Source organism: Tiliqua scincoides, chromosome 1, assembly GCF_035046505.1.
Source record: "Tiliqua scincoides isolate rTilSci1 chromosome 1, rTilSci1.hap2, whole genome shotgun sequence".
Taxonomy (NCBI): Eukaryota; Metazoa; Chordata; class Lepidosauria; order Squamata; family Scincidae; genus Tiliqua; species Tiliqua scincoides.
This window is the reverse complement of record NC_089821.1, coordinates 86,017,890-86,034,613: the sequence shown is the minus strand read 5'-3', so window position 1 is coordinate 86,034,613 and position 16,724 is coordinate 86,017,890. Positions and strand designations below refer to the sequence as shown.

Here is a 16,724-nt window from a genome sequence, read left to right as displayed (position 1 = left end):
ACACTTGAAATGCACTGTGTACATACCAAGTGTTATGAAAGCAGATCACACCCTATAATAAGTGTCATATTCCAATTTATTGGGATGGGACAAGAACATTCAGTTATGCTTTACACCACAGATTGTATGTTATTATCACAAAGGAATGCAGAAGTGCCAGTTCAGAACATACATGCTGTTCTATGTATCTCATATATACCTGCAACATTGAGCTTTTCAGCTGATCCTGAACTGGGAGCAGCAGTGGTGGTGCTATTTGTAGAATTTGCAGCTGTGCCATTGATTACAAGGTTCTCCACTTTGGACTCGAGCTTCCCAATGCGCTGCAGGATATTATCCAACAGGACAGCAAGCGTTTTCTTCAAATCTAATATTTGGGGAAAAAATATATAAGCCAGTCAGCACTGCAAGAAAAGTCAAACACTCAGCAACCATCTTATAGTAAGCCCTTCAAACCTATCCTTTTCTCCAACATGATACAAGTTAAATGGTTGGCAAACATTGCATTAAAGCAAATCCATTTAAAAAACAATGTCCCTGCTAGGCAATTTAAAAGCAGCCTTGCTGACCTTTGTAATGGAAGACAGAGTCATTAGGCAGACAATCCATCAACCAGTCTCTCCCCAGGCTCTTAGACAGGCTTCACTCCTACCCCTTCCTTCAACTGGAGTAAAGTGATTATCTTCCTTTCATATGCTTAGGGGGAAGAGAGGGGTCAATTGCAGTGGAGTGAAACTGTTCTAAATGCCTGGAGAGAGAATGATTGATGGATTATCAGCCAGGCCCTCTCTCTTATTAAGGAGGCTATTGTTAAACAATTTTTTTCCTTTAATTTAAAAGGCCCTTCTCATTGCATTGAGATACAACCACAGGTGAAAAATCCATGAATAATTAGGTTATACCTAGTCTAAAGCAGGGTTGGGCAGATATGTATGGTCTTCATTATCTACTTTGCTTTTTGATCAGAATCCAAATTCATCCAGAGAACCTGTAATTGACACAAAGCTTAGCTTTGTGAGAGGAAGGCCAGACAAGATGCAGGCTCATAAGGGGCTGAGTAAACTACCTATTGTACCTTGCAAGCTATGCACAGGGATGGCTGCATATGCAAAAGCAAATCTACATCCAAGTTACTACAAAGAATTCTAGCATCACACCTGTAATATGGTGCACAGAGAAGCACAAATCTAGTTAATGGCAAAGGGTATTTACTTGCCTTTTATTTATTATTCCCCAAGGCTGCAGTATGTGATTAGTTGATGGTCAGCCTGAATTCATGCCAGAGAATGGATTTTCCTCAGTTGCAATGTTTAAGATATTTTACAATTTCTAAGCATAGAGCTGCCATTTACAACTGAGAAATACCTTATTATCCCTTAGTGCAATGGTTCTCAAACTTTTCAGGAGTTTTACTCTCAAGGTAAGTCTTGGCAAAGAAGCAAAGACAGTGATGAGATCCCCAGGACTGCTCTGCTAACGGGGGTGCAATGGGGTGCTTCTACTTACTACAGGCTGATGCAGGAGTTGCAGGAGCCCTGTGCAGCCTTCCGAAGGGTTCCCCAAGTCTTAAAATGTTGAAAAGAAGAGTTCACAAAGCATTTCCTAGCTACATGCACAAACAGGAAGTGCTTTGCGAGTTCTTTTTTCCACATTCTAAGCCTTGGAGAGCCCTGTGGAGGGCTGTGCAGGGTTTTCCACAGCTCCTTCAGCCTGCAGCAGCCTGTAGTAAGTAAAAACAATTTTACCCCCCCCCCCTTTAGCAACATGATTCTGGGAATCACTTTGCTGTCTTCACCCCCTCCTCTTCCCCTTAAAGAGACTGGGGGAGCTTTACATGAGCTGGTGGTTGCAACCCACCAGTTTGAGAACCAATGCCTTAGTGAACTGACTTCACATGATCACCAGCATGCATGCTTTGAGATGCACATGCCACATCTTGCAGGGTGGTTGATTTATAATAGCATGTGGGGGTGAATAAGTCCCCTAGATGACAGGGCGAGGACAGAACACCTACACCGATGAGCACACACAACCTAACCTGGTTGCCCAGGTATTGGTTACACGTATGTACACGTATTGGTTAACGTATGTCGAGTTGACTTTGAAGAGTATTTCAAAATCTTGTGCAGATTGCTGCTGCATGAATGAAGACTGACACAACAAACAGCAAACACATCACCTCTGTGTTATTACATCTGCATTGGTATGTTTCAGTGCTGGTCTTGATCTTTAAGGTCTAAAATGGCTTAGGGACAGAGTAGTCAAAATGTTGCCATGTATTACATGAAGCTATTTTCTGAGATAACTGGCAAACTGCGAGCTGAAAACCTTTTTATTTCAGCTAAGCTTCCTCCCTTCACTTCTGTTGTTTGGTATTTCTGTTTGCTACTGCTGTTTTATCCATCTGTGAATGCTGTTTAGATTGCTGTTTTTGTACTTAAATTTTTTTTTATTTTAATATGTGTTTTTAAATTGTGTGCTGGCTTGCCATGAGCACCTCCCTGGTGGGAGAGGAAAGGGCAAGACAGAAATCCTTTAAACAACTGAATGGAGTCAATTCAGGCGATAAAACATCATCTGAATAATCCCAAGGCAAAGGGACATGAAACTAACCCATGTATCAGGGAAGTAACTGCACAAGATTGAAGCCTATATAATTCTTACTCCTACCTCAGTAAGAAAACCAGACTAAACAGCCTGACCTTATATATGTTTACTCAGAAATGACTTCAAGGGAGCTTCTTCTAAGTCACTGTACATATGACTGCAGCCTTAGAAGTGTTTTTTAAAAGTCACACAACCTGCACTGTTCCCAAGAGCTTTACTACCAATGACTATATATTGCTATCAGTATCACAAATCACAATTTTGTGGAAAATTACTAGGCTTAAGGATTTATTTTTTTAAACATAATTTCTGAAAGAATGCAGATAAACCTTGATTTTACTACATTTGGTCAGCAATAAATACTGGTCAAACTGAGGGAAGGAAAACAACATGCAAAATAGAACACAAAAAAGGGAATGCAAGAGGTGGAGATGAGCAACCAGTCAGTTGAAACTGACATTGAAAGTATCAGGAAAACATGGGTTGGAAGAACAATAGTGAGGTGAGAGATGGAAACATCCAAATTACCTGCCAAGAGCTCACAGATGGGAATAGGGATAATTTTGTATGCAAGTAACTGTGTGGGACCAAGGACAGAATCTGGCAGGTTACAAGTTGTAATGGAAATGCGCAAGATCCATTCATGCATGAGGAGATAGGGTGTGGTGTCAACAGTGGCAGGCAAGTATGGGGTTAACACCAGGGCCTCAGATTGTAGTGAGTGTGCTGCATAGCTGCAGCCTCTTGAAGGCAATAAGACACTCAGGGATAAAAGCAGCACCTGATGAAGGGAGAGTTTGGTGGGTAGCAGAAGGAGGAAGGTGAAGGAAGGGAGGGAGGGAATGAACTGAACTAATGGATTAATGGACTGAGGAACTAATGGATGATTGACTACTGGAACTGCTGATGGACTAACTGACTAAAGGACAGATGGGTGAATGAACTTTGGAGACTGCTGGAATGGAGACAGTGGAGACTGGTGTGTGGCTGCCACGCCCAAGACCTACTGAGGACCAAGGTGTTGCTGTAGTGGCTAGAGAAGCTGCTGGCAGGAGAGAGGAGGAAGGAGGACCTCTGCAGGTTGAAGAAGCGAGTTACCTTGGTGGTAGGGTCCAGCAGTGCAGAACTAGGGTCATTGTTGGGGAAAGAAGGGGAGCTAATTTGCTTAAAGGGGGCATAAATCTCTTAAGTGAAGCTTGGACCAGGAATCTGGCAAAACACAGGCACACAGAGACAAATCTGGGGAAGAAAAATGAAGGAAAAAGGCACATACAAGGAGAAAGAGACTGAGCATCTATAGCAGAGTGCCTTTTCCTCACCATATTGCCGGGAAACTGCAACTTGCATACTCTTAAAATGAATAAGTGGTGAATCTCCACGCACATCCCAAGTGCCTTTCTCCCAAAATATTAACAGGAAGCTTAAACCTGGCCTTTCCGCAACCTCCTTAATTTTTAAGGAGCAAGGCATACAGGGTAATTGCCCTGTCCCCAAAAGGTCCAATCAATCCATCTTTCAAAACAAAGCATGGATCCCACACCCTTTTATTTGCTCCATTCCACATAAAAATCCACTACTTGCTTTCCCTTACTAACTTCTAAGATATCTTAAAACAAAGATACTGTATGTTCCTCACACACACACCCTTATCTGGTCACAGACAAGACCAGAACAAAGGAACATGGTGCCATGATCACAAGATTACCTCAGGATTTTGTTTAGACTACCAGAGCAGCCCACGGACGCACTAATCCATAAAATATTTCCATCCCTGGTTTCCCTTTCAGTTCTTAGTCCAGTCTTTTCCAGAAAAACAAATTTTTTCCCCTAGTGCCCCAGGAAAATACGGATTAGAACAGCAGGAGCAGGTTGATGGTATTTAGCATATATTCTTGGTGTGCATAGGAAGGGAGAGATGCCTAGCAATGACAAATTCCGTGCGTGTGTGCGTGTGTGCGCGCGCGCGCTCTGGAATCAAACCCCTGTGGATAAGATGGGTCCTCTGTATATTCTTTACATTGAAGTATCTGCTAACTGGGCAAAGAGAAACCTTTTAAAGTTATGATTCATATTTTGCAGGGGAAGAACAACTGTCCCTATAGGATCCATCTCAATGGTGGTCTCCCTTGAATCTCTTAAAATGTTTTCTGTCTTGATGAGGGACTAACCATCTTCGCATTCCTTTGATAAGTGACCCACTTTGAGAATGTTTCAGCTAAATTTTCAACTGTTTAGTTTTCAACCAAAAAGATGTTAACCCAATGAAGAAACATCTTTTGCTACTAAAACACAGACTCTCCTAATGAAAAACCTGAACAAGCCACTAGCATGGTGGTTGTTTGTACTGCAACACCTGTGGGTTATTATTTACAGGACACAGTGACTACAAGTCTTCAGTAGACACCACTCACCTATACGCTTTGCAACTTTCCTCTGCAAGCATGAAGACTAGAACATTGGGGGGGGGGGATAAATGCAAGTTTTCCAGGAAGTCTGCCAGACTTGGTATACCTGCAACCTGTCCATTCAGAATTGAAGACTTTACAATTAAAGTTATCTAAATTGGAAGGGAATTTAAGAGTACAGTTTTGGCCAACAGTTTCTAATATGAATTTCTGAAAATCAACCTTAGGAAATGTGTGTTGTTCCTTGCTACACAGGGTCAAGATATGAAGGTGTAGCTTCAGAGCAGCCATTGGTATACATTGTACATATGTTTTAAAAGAATTTCTTTTAATATTAAATTCAAAACAAGGACAAACTATATAGTTCTTGGTGCCAAAAAAACCCACTATTCTCTAGGTTTGCTGTATTCAAGGGCTGCTCTAGCACAAGCTTTGTTTAGTGTACAATATACAACAGAATCACAACACAAACTAGCACTGACTGTGGACTGTCACAGTCAACCAGCAGTTATGGAAGAACAAGAACCACTTGTTACTTGAGTCAAAGCAATGCAAAAGTCAGCTGCCTAGGGGATGGTGACCTCAACCTCTCAAGCAGATGCATTCATAGAAACAGCAGAATCTTATGAGCACAAGAAACAAAGGTGTAGCAAAAGGAGTGTGGCACCCTAGCATCTCTGGCATCTGTTCTAAAGAGGTGCTTTCATTGCAGGCAGTGAAAGGGAAGAAGATACAGAGGCTGCAAATGAGTGGCTCCAAGCACTAATTTGTGTGCAGGTCTACCCCTAGGGTATCATAACCCCCTCTCCTCTGGCAAGAGGAGCCAACAGACTAAGTAAGATTTCTTGATGATAAAACAGAGATTAAAAAAAGAACTATTGTTAGTGGAAACAAATCTGAACAACTAATTGGCAGCTAGTTTTCCAGAGAGTCTAAAGAGACGCAGCTATTTCTGGCAAAACAACAGAGAGGTTAGAAAGCAAAAACCTTCCACAAGGAACACACACAGTCATAATGCACTTAAAGGAAAACTGCACACACTTCATTAACACAGAGAAACCAGCGTTCCAAGAGGAGTTATCTACTTTTGTGATTATTCTATTTATAGTAAGAGATTTTCATGAAATGAAAGCAGAAAAACTCAACAGAAACCAGAAGTTATATTATAAGCAAGTTTCAGTCCATAAGGGAAGAATATTCTTCAGCCTACTTTTGGTATCGATAAGACTAGTATAATCTGCTAGTTAAACACCTAATCATGTGGACTAAAAATAAAAATACTCTTCCAGTTGTTAAACAGCAATTCATCTTTTACAATATTGTCTGTATGGACATTTGCTATTACATGCTCAAAAAAGAGAGCCACTTATATAGTTGATTCTCATTTTTTAATCATGTCATACTGCACAAAAAAGGATACATTTTTAGTGCTGTTTTAGTATCTTTGTGCTTTAGTAAAAGCTGCAAGTAAAGAGATATCTGAGAAGGCAATTAAACTACACATAAACAATGATTACTCAAGCAGTGATAAAAAAGCTAAGACTATCTTCTATGTGATTTAAAAAACAAGCAGTAGATTCAATCAGGTAGTGGCCTTTTACAGCCATGGTATTAAGGATACAGCTTTGTGCCACTTAACAATGGGCGATACATTCTCCAATCTCCACTGTTATGCAATTAGGTTGTTAAGCGAACATTCAGCCCAATCTAGTGCCTTTGTTGTGTGAACAGACACTCCCTGCCAGAAACTAGCTGGCTGTACAGGCTACTGGAGATAGATTGCCTCTTCTTTGCATTAAGGGCCTCTTGTGTAAACAGACACTTTGCTGCAGGTTATGGGAGTCCTGACTGCCTCTTTTTGTGCTTTGACCACCATCATATATGTGATCAGATGTTAAGAGGTTAAGCTGCGGTCACCTGTATTTTAACTGGAGGTCCTGAGACAAAGACTGAGATCTTTGTTGTGCTGTAACCTATGCTGATAAATTGAGCTATTACAAGATGCTCCAAGGGGCCTAGATGACTTACCCTCTTCTTCAAAAAGCCTGTTAAGCAGGACAGGCATACAACAGTGACTTGCCTGGTGTCAGTTTCATGACTAAGTGGTGATTTGAATCTGGTTCGCTCTACTTCTAGTCCAACTATATCACACTGTGTCAGCTCAAACAACAGGTCCAATTGGCTGTTCCCACCACTCAATTAAAAGCAAGGGCACAAATGTCACCTGACCGCCCACCAAGTGTGCCATTCTGCCTCGCATTCTAATGTGAAGGGCAGAACATATGAACTGCCCCAATCACACAGTTCAAATGCTACTAGTGTTTTTTTAAACACTAGAACAACATGATTAGTAACAGGACATTCAAAAGACATGCAGATTTTCCCATGAGTATGCAGGGCAGAACATACCAGGTGAGGAAGTGGGATGTGCACACTCACTTATAATCATGGGGGAGGGCCAGGTGTGCAGATAAATGCATCATCTAAATGGGAAGAAGACGTTTATGCAGAAGCATAAACTGTAGACCTAAAAAGGACAGTCACTTCCTCTGTAGGCAAGATATCAAGCAAGTGATAACACAGCGATATTATCGCAGCCCAGTTACACAAAAGAGATGAAAAGTTTCCTCAGAAACTGGACTGTGTTCTTGCTCAGTCAAAGTATTTGGCCAATTAACTGACACATTATAAAAAATGAATCTGTCAAAAACTGATCAAGAGTTGGAAATGGAAAAGGTGCAAAAGAGAGCGACTAAGATGATTACGGGGCTGGGGCACCTTCCTTATGAAGAAAGGCTACGGCATTTGGGCCTCTTCAGCCTAGAAAAGAGACGCCTGAGGGGGGACATGATTGAGACATACTAAATTATGCAGGGGATGGACAGAGTGGATAGGGAGATGCTCTTTACACTCTCACATAACACCAGAACCAGGGGACATCCACTAAAATTGAGTGTTGGGAGAGTTAGAACAAACAAGAGAAAATATTTCTTTACTCAGCATGTGGTTGGTCTGTGGAACTCCTTGCCACAGCATGTGGTGACGGCATCTAGCCCGGATGCCTTTAAAAGGGGATTGGACAAGTTTCTGAAGGAAAAATCCATTACGGGTTACAAGCCATGATGTGTATGCGCAACTTTCTGATTTTAGAAATGGGCTATGTCAGAATGCCAGATGCAAGGGACGGCACCAGGATCAGGTCTCTTGTTATCTGGTGTGCTCCTTAGGGCATTTGGTGGGCCGCTGTGAGATACAGGAAGCTGGACTAGATGGGCCTATGGCCTGATCCAGTGGGGCTGTTCTTATGTTCTTAAGAGATTCTCTTAAGAACCATTTTTCTCTTTTAAAAAATTAAGTTTTAATTTTCCTATACTATGTTTTAAATATTATGAGCAGCCTTTCTTCCTTTCAGGAAAAGTGATATTTTCAGACAATAGAGCTAATCATAAAGAGCCTATTTTGATATATAATTGCTAAATTGCTAATTAGCAGTGCTTCAAAGACAGAATTCTTCACTCCTTACTCAGTGGTTGCAGCAGTAACAGTATAGAGGTAAAAATGCATCTTGCAATGATTAAATTTAGTCAAAATGCAGTTGTACCAAGTAAGCATTAAGGCAATTTTTCATATGTTTTATTTTGCATTTTCTATCAACTTCAACTACTATTATCTACATCATAAATAATATATTTTTTGACTTAACATGGAGTCAATTCTTCACTTTCTCCAGAGTAGCAACTGAGCCTGTTGAGGCAAACCCAATACCAAGAGACTCGCAGCACCATAAAGGCCAGCAATTTAACTGTGGAATAAGATTTTTTGGATTAAAAGTTAGTCCACAAGAGAATATGCCACAACAAACTTTCAGTCTTTAAGGGGTCATATTATTCTCAATTCCCCATTTCTTTGTGATCTTGGCTTTTCTGGCAGACAAGCAGACAGTTAACTGACCATATATTGACCAAGAAACAAAGCTGAGCTGGTTAAGGCCTTTTATATAAAGGGAACCAGTTACTACACTACTGAAAGCAGCAAAAATGAAGTAGTAGTCCAAAGCAACTGCAACCCTATATCCATACTCCAGATACTACTACAGTTCTCCAAATAAGAGTAAAGCATTGCAAACTAAGATCCTTACTATAGTAAGTCATCCCTAAGCACAATTCAATTTGTTATATTTATATAAAGTTAGAACAGACAACTGACCATAATAAAATATTCCATGAAGCGAAGACTGGTACTGTGGTAGTTTAGGGGTTCAAATTTTAAATACGGGATCATTTGTTAATAGGCAAGGTAGATTGCCCCAGATCCCTGCAGATGCCAGACAAACATAGCAGCACTCCACGCTTCTCCGATTAATTACCTACTATAACTGCAGACACCTAGAACTGCTATGCAAAAAACCAACTGAAACATATTGTTGATCATACTTGAATTGATCTGGCCTATTTATCACAAATGACTTTAAGAAGAGACGCTTACTTCTCTAACAGTTAATGTTATATAATTAAAAAATAGAATGAAACAAAGTATTTGTACACAGGTCATGGTATTCCAGCATAAAAGCAAAGAGAGCAACAGTTCAGTAAATTATCTGCATTCATATAAATTTTACTTCAGCTATTTATGCCCAACATTGCATATACACAACAGGGATCAAATGTGTACACCTGTGGGCTGAACAGAAATGGGTGAATTGCCATGAATTATAATATTACATTATAAAAAATTTTTTTTAGAATGAACCATTGTTTCAGAGCCTTTATCTAATTTGGTTTTTTATAATTTGCATAAATAGGCAACTTCCTGAGGATTAAAATATCTTTGCCCTAATAAAGTTAATGTTTCAAAAAATATTTGATTATTATTTGATCTGTCAATTGACAGAATTTTGATCAGTCAAAGCTTCCAAAATACATCCTGCATTACATCCTATTTGCATTCTGTGTTGCGACCCAAGGACCCTCAAGGCAGTTGAAACAAGACAGTCATTGAAGCAGCACACCTCAGCATACCATAATAATACAAGATCGCTATAAAAAGGATAAAATTATATTTTAAAAACAGATATCCCTATTTTAATCAATAGATACAATATGCACTGTTTTCATTAGTCATCAGAAAATCCCAGCAAGCCTGGCAGGCCTCCCTGAGGATAATTTTATTTATTATTATTTTTTATACAGGTATTTATATACCGCCTTTCTTTGGTCGTCAGATTTCTCCTCAGGCTTTATTCCAAGGCAGTTTACAAAGGCAGGCTGTTCTAAACCCCGGTAGGGATTTTTACAATTGAATAGTTCTAGTCTTTCATAGAACACCTTCTTTCCAGTTGGATTCCTTCCCAGTCTGGTCTCTCTCTGGCCCTTCGCCTCCCATGCTCCACTCCACTTAAATTTTATAAAGGAAGCACACTTAGGGAAGAGTCTGTGATTACTGAAGTTACCACCAACTAGCCTCTGATGGTATCTAGAGGCTTACTTGGTGGATCTTCATCATATACCAGTGTGTGGGCAGCACACATGGAGACACTCTGATATATCTTGGCCCCAAGGCATTTAGGCCTTTAAAGGAAAAACAGCATCTTGGATTATGCCCAGACACAATTCAGCAGACTTCCATCATGTGGCTGACTGGCCAACATTCAGACAGCTATGCCTTGAAACCAGCTGAACCTTCTGAAGACTGTACAATGCCTTGCAGTTAAACACACAATTAACACACTAAAAACCTTTTTCACATCATATAACCAAATCATATTCGGGATTCACCTCATTTACTATGAAAGAAAAGATGGTTCTTTCAAAGAAGAACTAGAACCTTCTGAGAAGAATATCTTCCTGGCAAGAATGAAAAGCTAGTATTTGGTTTTCAGCCAGTGGAAAGGCTGAGCTCACTGTGAGAACTGCCAGCTATTAATATGCTTCCTCTTCAGTTTGAATACTCTCTGAGACACCACATCTCAACCACAGCATGGAAAATGCTTCTTTGCTGCTAGGGACAGCCATCTAAAACTGAAATGTAAAAGTGGGGATCCTCCAGCAAATATTTTGGTTATGACAGCCACCCACACTCCACTTGCAGGCTGCCCACTGCAAAACATCAGCACTTGAGACACTGGGAATCCAGGACAGTCCAACCCAAATACTGGGTTGGAACCAAAAACTACCAAGTAACCAAAAGATTCAAAACATCACAGACTAGCTTAACATTTTGTTACACTTTAAGAAATAAAGTTTTCTATTCAACAGGGACTCTGGGTTCAAAATGAAGTAGAAAGACAAACACAAATACCCTATCAGTGGTTCTCAAACTTTTTAGCTCGAGACCCACTTTCTAGAATGACAATCTGTCTGGGACCCACTGGAAGTGAAATCATGGCTGGAGGAGGTGACATCATCGAGCAAATTAAAATAAATAATTGTAAAGAATTAAAGTAAACCAAATAAATAAGGGAAGATGAGATAGGAAAGTCAGCCCTGTTCCACCAAGTGAATTCTATCTGTAGCCTGCCTGCAATAACCTCAATCTCCCCCCCCCCCAAAAAAAAAAAATTCAGTGTTTTTTAGTCCTAGCCAATGCCCAGTTCAATTTAAGTTCGTATATTTAAACCAATTTTGTTTGGGCTAGATTGATCTTCAAAGATTCCCTCCAAACAGCATTAAAACTCCAGAGTGATGAGGGGAGGAAATTAGGCTCCACTGGAACGGGGGAGAGGAGTTTAGACTATCAGGGCCATGTAGCTTTAGAAGTGTAAAAAAGAACAAAAATTCACCTAACCAGCTGAAGCCTCTGTTTTTATCCTTTTTAATGGGGAGGAGGGGTTGCCTTCTGGGACATTTGTTGAGCTCCACTTTCAGCAGATCAGGACCCTTCTGGTGGCCATGCATTCCCCTTTGCCTGACTTTCAACACCAGCCAAGGCAATTTTGCCTACTCATGAGTAAACAGAACATGAAGCTCAGTTTCACTTTCCATAGGGCTCAATACATTCCTTAGCTTGGAGGGAGGAAAACCCTTCTCGGGTGTTTTTGGGGGGCTGTGTTCATCAGATCGGGACCATTTCGGTGGCGTTGGATTCATCTCTGCCTGCTCTTTGCAACAAACCAAGGCACATTCATCTACTCGCAAGTAAACATATGATATGGCTCAGTTTCACTTTCCATAGGGCTCCATGCATTTGCCTTCACAGCTATCAGCTAGAGCATCACAACTCATAATCAGGTCATGACCCACCAAGTGGGTTGTGACTCACAGTTTCAGAAACCCTGCCCTAACTGATTACTCACTCAGCAGGCCTCCCAGTTGCATTGCAAAGACAAAAGCATTCCACAATTCATTTATTCAGAGAAAGAGGTTGTACAACAAACCCAGTTCTTAAGCAAGGGGGCGGACTTACAGCAAACTGGAAGAGTACATACTTTGCATGCAGAAAGCCTGCAGGTTTCACACCTGCTGGGTTGGGAAAGAGAGAGAGCTGGGAAAGATCCTTCTATCAGGGTAAACAATACTGAGCTAGACAGAAAGCAATGGTCTGACTTACAATGAAAGCACTTCAGTACTTGAAGATGATTCACATACACATTTATGTGTGGACACTGACATCTTCACTCTGTCACAGGTATACCACATGCAAGTGCTGAATGACCACCTAGTGTGGCACTGTATTCTAGATCAGGGGTGTCCAAAGTTTTCGGCAGGAGGGCCACATCATCTCTCTGACACTGTGTCAGGGGCCGGGAGGAAAAAAGAATTAATTTACATTTAAAATTTGAAAAATTTACATAAGTTTACATAAATGAATATATTAAAGATGAATTATATGAATGAATGAATGAATGAATGATCTTACAATAGCTCAAGACCTATAAAAAGCCTTGCACAAAGCAAGGCTGGCCTTTCCTTTGCTGCCGCTGCTGCATCACAGACGTGAAACAGCAAGCAGTGGAGGGAGCACTCACCCCACAGCTCACTCGAGAGGTCAAACAGTCACCCTCACGCTAAGAGCAGTTGCGTCGGGCCAGTGTGGGCTCCAACAAATCAAATGAGGGCCAGAGGCTCACTGGAGACTAGGGGCTCCCTGAGGGCCGCATTGAGAGGCCTCGAGGGCTGCATGTGGCCCCAGGGCTGGGTTTTGGGCACCCCTGTTCTAGATGACTAAACTAACCTTGTTCTGGTCAGGATAGCAGCACTTACGCAAATTCTAAGAAAATCTACTCACCATATGCAGTCATGGTCACTCTAACTTACAGAAAATCTACTCACCATATGCAGTCATGGTCCCCACATATGGGCCATCCACCACATTCCTATTCTCTTCTGCCAGTGCTTTTATGTATCGTTTGCTGAGGTCCAGTATTTGTTCACGAAGCACAGAACTGCTCTCGTGCTGAGTCTTCTGCTGGATAGTAAAATGCAGGAGCATCATTCCCCAAATGAATCCAAAAGTCACTAGAAAGAATCCAAGTTTCTGAGAGGACAATTTCCACGGAGTAAAGAATGCCATGGCTTTTCAGCCTGCTCCAGAGTCACTCAGAAATGGTCTTACAGCCCAAAGACAAAGGCTGAAGTCATAGTCTAGGTAGGTAACAGTCACACTTCAGGAGCCATTCATTCCGGCTCCTTTGTCAGCGCAGTGTTTCCAAACAGCTCCATTCTGTCACTGTAAGGGAAAGAAGAAATTGAATAGTAATTTAGAGGTAGCAAACCACCTCCCCAAGTATATATGCATGTTTACATTCCAACAGTTTTCCTCAAAAGCAGGAACAATATGCTGCTTCTGTAAATCTGCAATTATTATGTATCAATATTTTAAGACATGAGTCACAATATAAAAAGAGTCCATGAAATATTTGGAGATGCAACAAGAAATGTGTTCTAACAGATGTAAAATCTACCTCTGAAGAAACCTGGAACATATTCAGTGCTACACCAAGTTTGTCACCAGGTGCACATTTAAGACACATGTCATATGTGGAACTAATGACCATGGCACAACTCAATGGATTGGCATGAAAGAAGGAGGAAGACAAAGGTAAAGGTTCAACAAAAGGTACATCATTGAATGAAATGCAGTTACACAATTAAACCCTAATTATAACCAGTTTCTGGGTATAAAGAAACTTCCCATAGGGAAGCACTAAGGCTATCAGTGACAACATCATCAAAGACCTATCTTTTGTGCTTCAATGACCCTTGACTAGTCCTACCAGCCAGGGATGGGTGTCTCTACTGTTTGCAATGGTGCCAGGGCAGCAACAAATTCTTTATGGACTCTGGATGCCAGGGTCTTAGTATGCTACTCATTATTAGATTTGGCCATGGTGAAGAAAGCCAGGTTGTGACACTAAAACAAGGGTTTTTATGCTCCGTGTTAGAAAGCTCCCACATTTGGCCCTTATCTATCACATTTTTATATGCCCTTCCTACAAGGACCTCAGGGTGGTATATGGTTCCTCTCCAACTTTTGTCCTCCCAACAACCCTGTAAGGAGGGTGGGGCTGACTGTGTCTGGCCCAAGGTTTCCCAGGAAGCTTCATGGATAAGTGGGAATTTGAACCTGGACCATTCCACTCATATATGCAAGCATGTCATGCAGCAATATAAAGAGAATGTGTCAGGCAACAGTTTTCCACCTTTTTAAAGAAGCAATTAAGAGAACATCATTCCATGCATCAGATACAAAGGAAGGAAGTAGGGGTAGAGAGAGAGGCAACTAGATCTTGAAAATCTTAGATGTGACAACCCATCAGAGCTTTGCTCCTTATAATGCAAGTCTATAATGAAGCTGCTATTGCGCAATAAGAACATATGGCCCAGTTTCCGCTTTTTGATCTTCAGATCAGGGAAATCAACATTCCCATACGGCAAAATAAAAAGGGATGCGCATTATATTTAAACAACTGCATGCTCTGCAAGTTGTTGCTCAAGCCTAGAACTATTCCTCACTCTTCCTATGTAGCAAGAGGAAATGGCAAAGAAGAATTTCATATCCTCACAGACGTCTGTGAAGACAACTGATTTTAGGATGTGAAAATTTAGTCTTCCCTAAAAACATTTTAGGGAATTTAATTTCCAATTTAAGCACAGTGGAGAAATGATGGACAGCCTGATCCAATGCCAGGACAGTGCTGGAGGTCCACATGCTACCCTGGCAACAGCTGGCACAAACATGGAATAAGGAAAACTACAATGGCCACAAGGCAAGGGACACTGGCAGAAGGGCCAACATCACTTGGTGCTGCATCTCAGTTTGGGAGAGAGACATTCAAGAGTGTGCAGCAGTAAGGTTCCCCACCAAGTGGTGGGAAAAGGTTCTGGAGAGAGGGTGGGGAGGGGGCGAAACTGGGCAGGGGAAGTAGGCAAGAGGAAAGTGTAGGCCCGGGAGGAGGGTGGCAATGGTGGCAGAGGCTGCCACCAAATCCTATCCCCCCTCCTGAGCCACGGAGCCCAACACAGGTCTCCTCAGTTCTGTGACAGCTATTTAGCTGGTGCAGCTCTGAGTAGACCTGCTGGAGCCGCTGGAACTCTACACAATTTTCCCTCTCTAGATTTTTCTTTACACCAAGGAGAACTCTGACTCCACAGGATACAGCAGCAGCTATTTCGGCATCACTGTACAACACAGTGACAGACAAAGCATAGGACTGGGCCCTAAGAGTGTATGAGATGTTACCTGAGATTCTCCTTGCAAATAGATTTAAGGTAGACCTAGGACTTGGACAAGCTGGTTCTCTTCCCTATCCCCTCCCCACTTTCCCTTGTTGCTAGGATCAGTAGAACTGGGAGATTAGCTCGTTACTTCGCCAGACTTCAAGACCAAAGCCAAAGTCAGGAGAAATCTTGCATTCATACAAGTAATGCAATACCATCAGTAACTCTTGATTACTGTATTGGCCTTAGACTGTACCACTTAGTCTGCAGTAATTATGTTTTAGCACACCCAATGGGGAGAATAAACCCTTCGGCATTTCAAGATGAGCCTTAAGTTAGACTTACTGACACTTTACATATGATGGAGGCGGAGAAGTAGAAGAGCATACAAGCACACTTTACAGCATGTCTATCTACAGCGTACATCAGTCATTCTTAACCTTCTCTGGGATACAGATGCCTCTGAGAATCTGATGAACATTATAGATCACCTCCCAAGGAAAATGCATATAAACATATACATCCAAAACAAATGTTGCACCTGATTCAAGACCCCTTGAAGGTCATCTGTGGACCCCAGTTTAAGGACCCCTGGTCTAGATCGAGGACATTTCTTATATGAAAAGATATCACAATCAACCATCATACCCCATGGGAAACTGATGAGATTAAAAGAATAATGCCTTGTGCCTGGACTATGCACCTGAAGTAATTGATCATGCAGCAATCAATGAGATGGTAAAAAAAGGAAGATGCTTATTTCATGAAAAAGTATTGATTTTTTTTTATTCTTAGACTTGCCTGATGTATTAGAAATCGACAGGCTCGCCCATGTCTTTCAAGAAAAATCTCTCTTATACAGGATTTGCAACTGAGATAATGCCACATCCATTATCCAATAGTAGGTTTATTTCCTGACCCTAATTTTAAGTGCATGAACTAAAATAATTTCTCAAATTAAAAATTACACTTCTCTATCAATGGAGTCTTGCCCTTGCCTATTAGTGAAATTCCATAACTGAATTAATCTTGAGTTTTTCATGAATCTCACATAGTT

At 41.2% G+C, this 16,724-nt stretch overlaps 1 protein-coding gene across 1 annotated transcript in view; it reads right to left on the bottom strand.

Annotated features, from left to right (window-relative positions):
• Nucleotides 1–16,724, bottom strand: part of MGAT5 (alpha-1,6-mannosylglycoprotein 6-beta-N-acetylglucosaminyltransferase) — a 153,602-nt gene that overhangs the window by 75,935 nt on the left and 60,943 nt on the right. The window contains exons 2-3 of the mRNA XM_066611884.1: nt 13,280–13,676; nt 200–367 (exon numbers count right to left, since the gene is read on the bottom strand). Coding sequence (XP_066467981.1) covers nt 200–367; nt 13,280–13,520 — 409 coding nt within the window. The 5' untranslated portion in view covers nt 13,521–13,676. The remainder of the gene's footprint in view (nt 1–199; nt 368–13,279; nt 13,677–16,724) is intronic.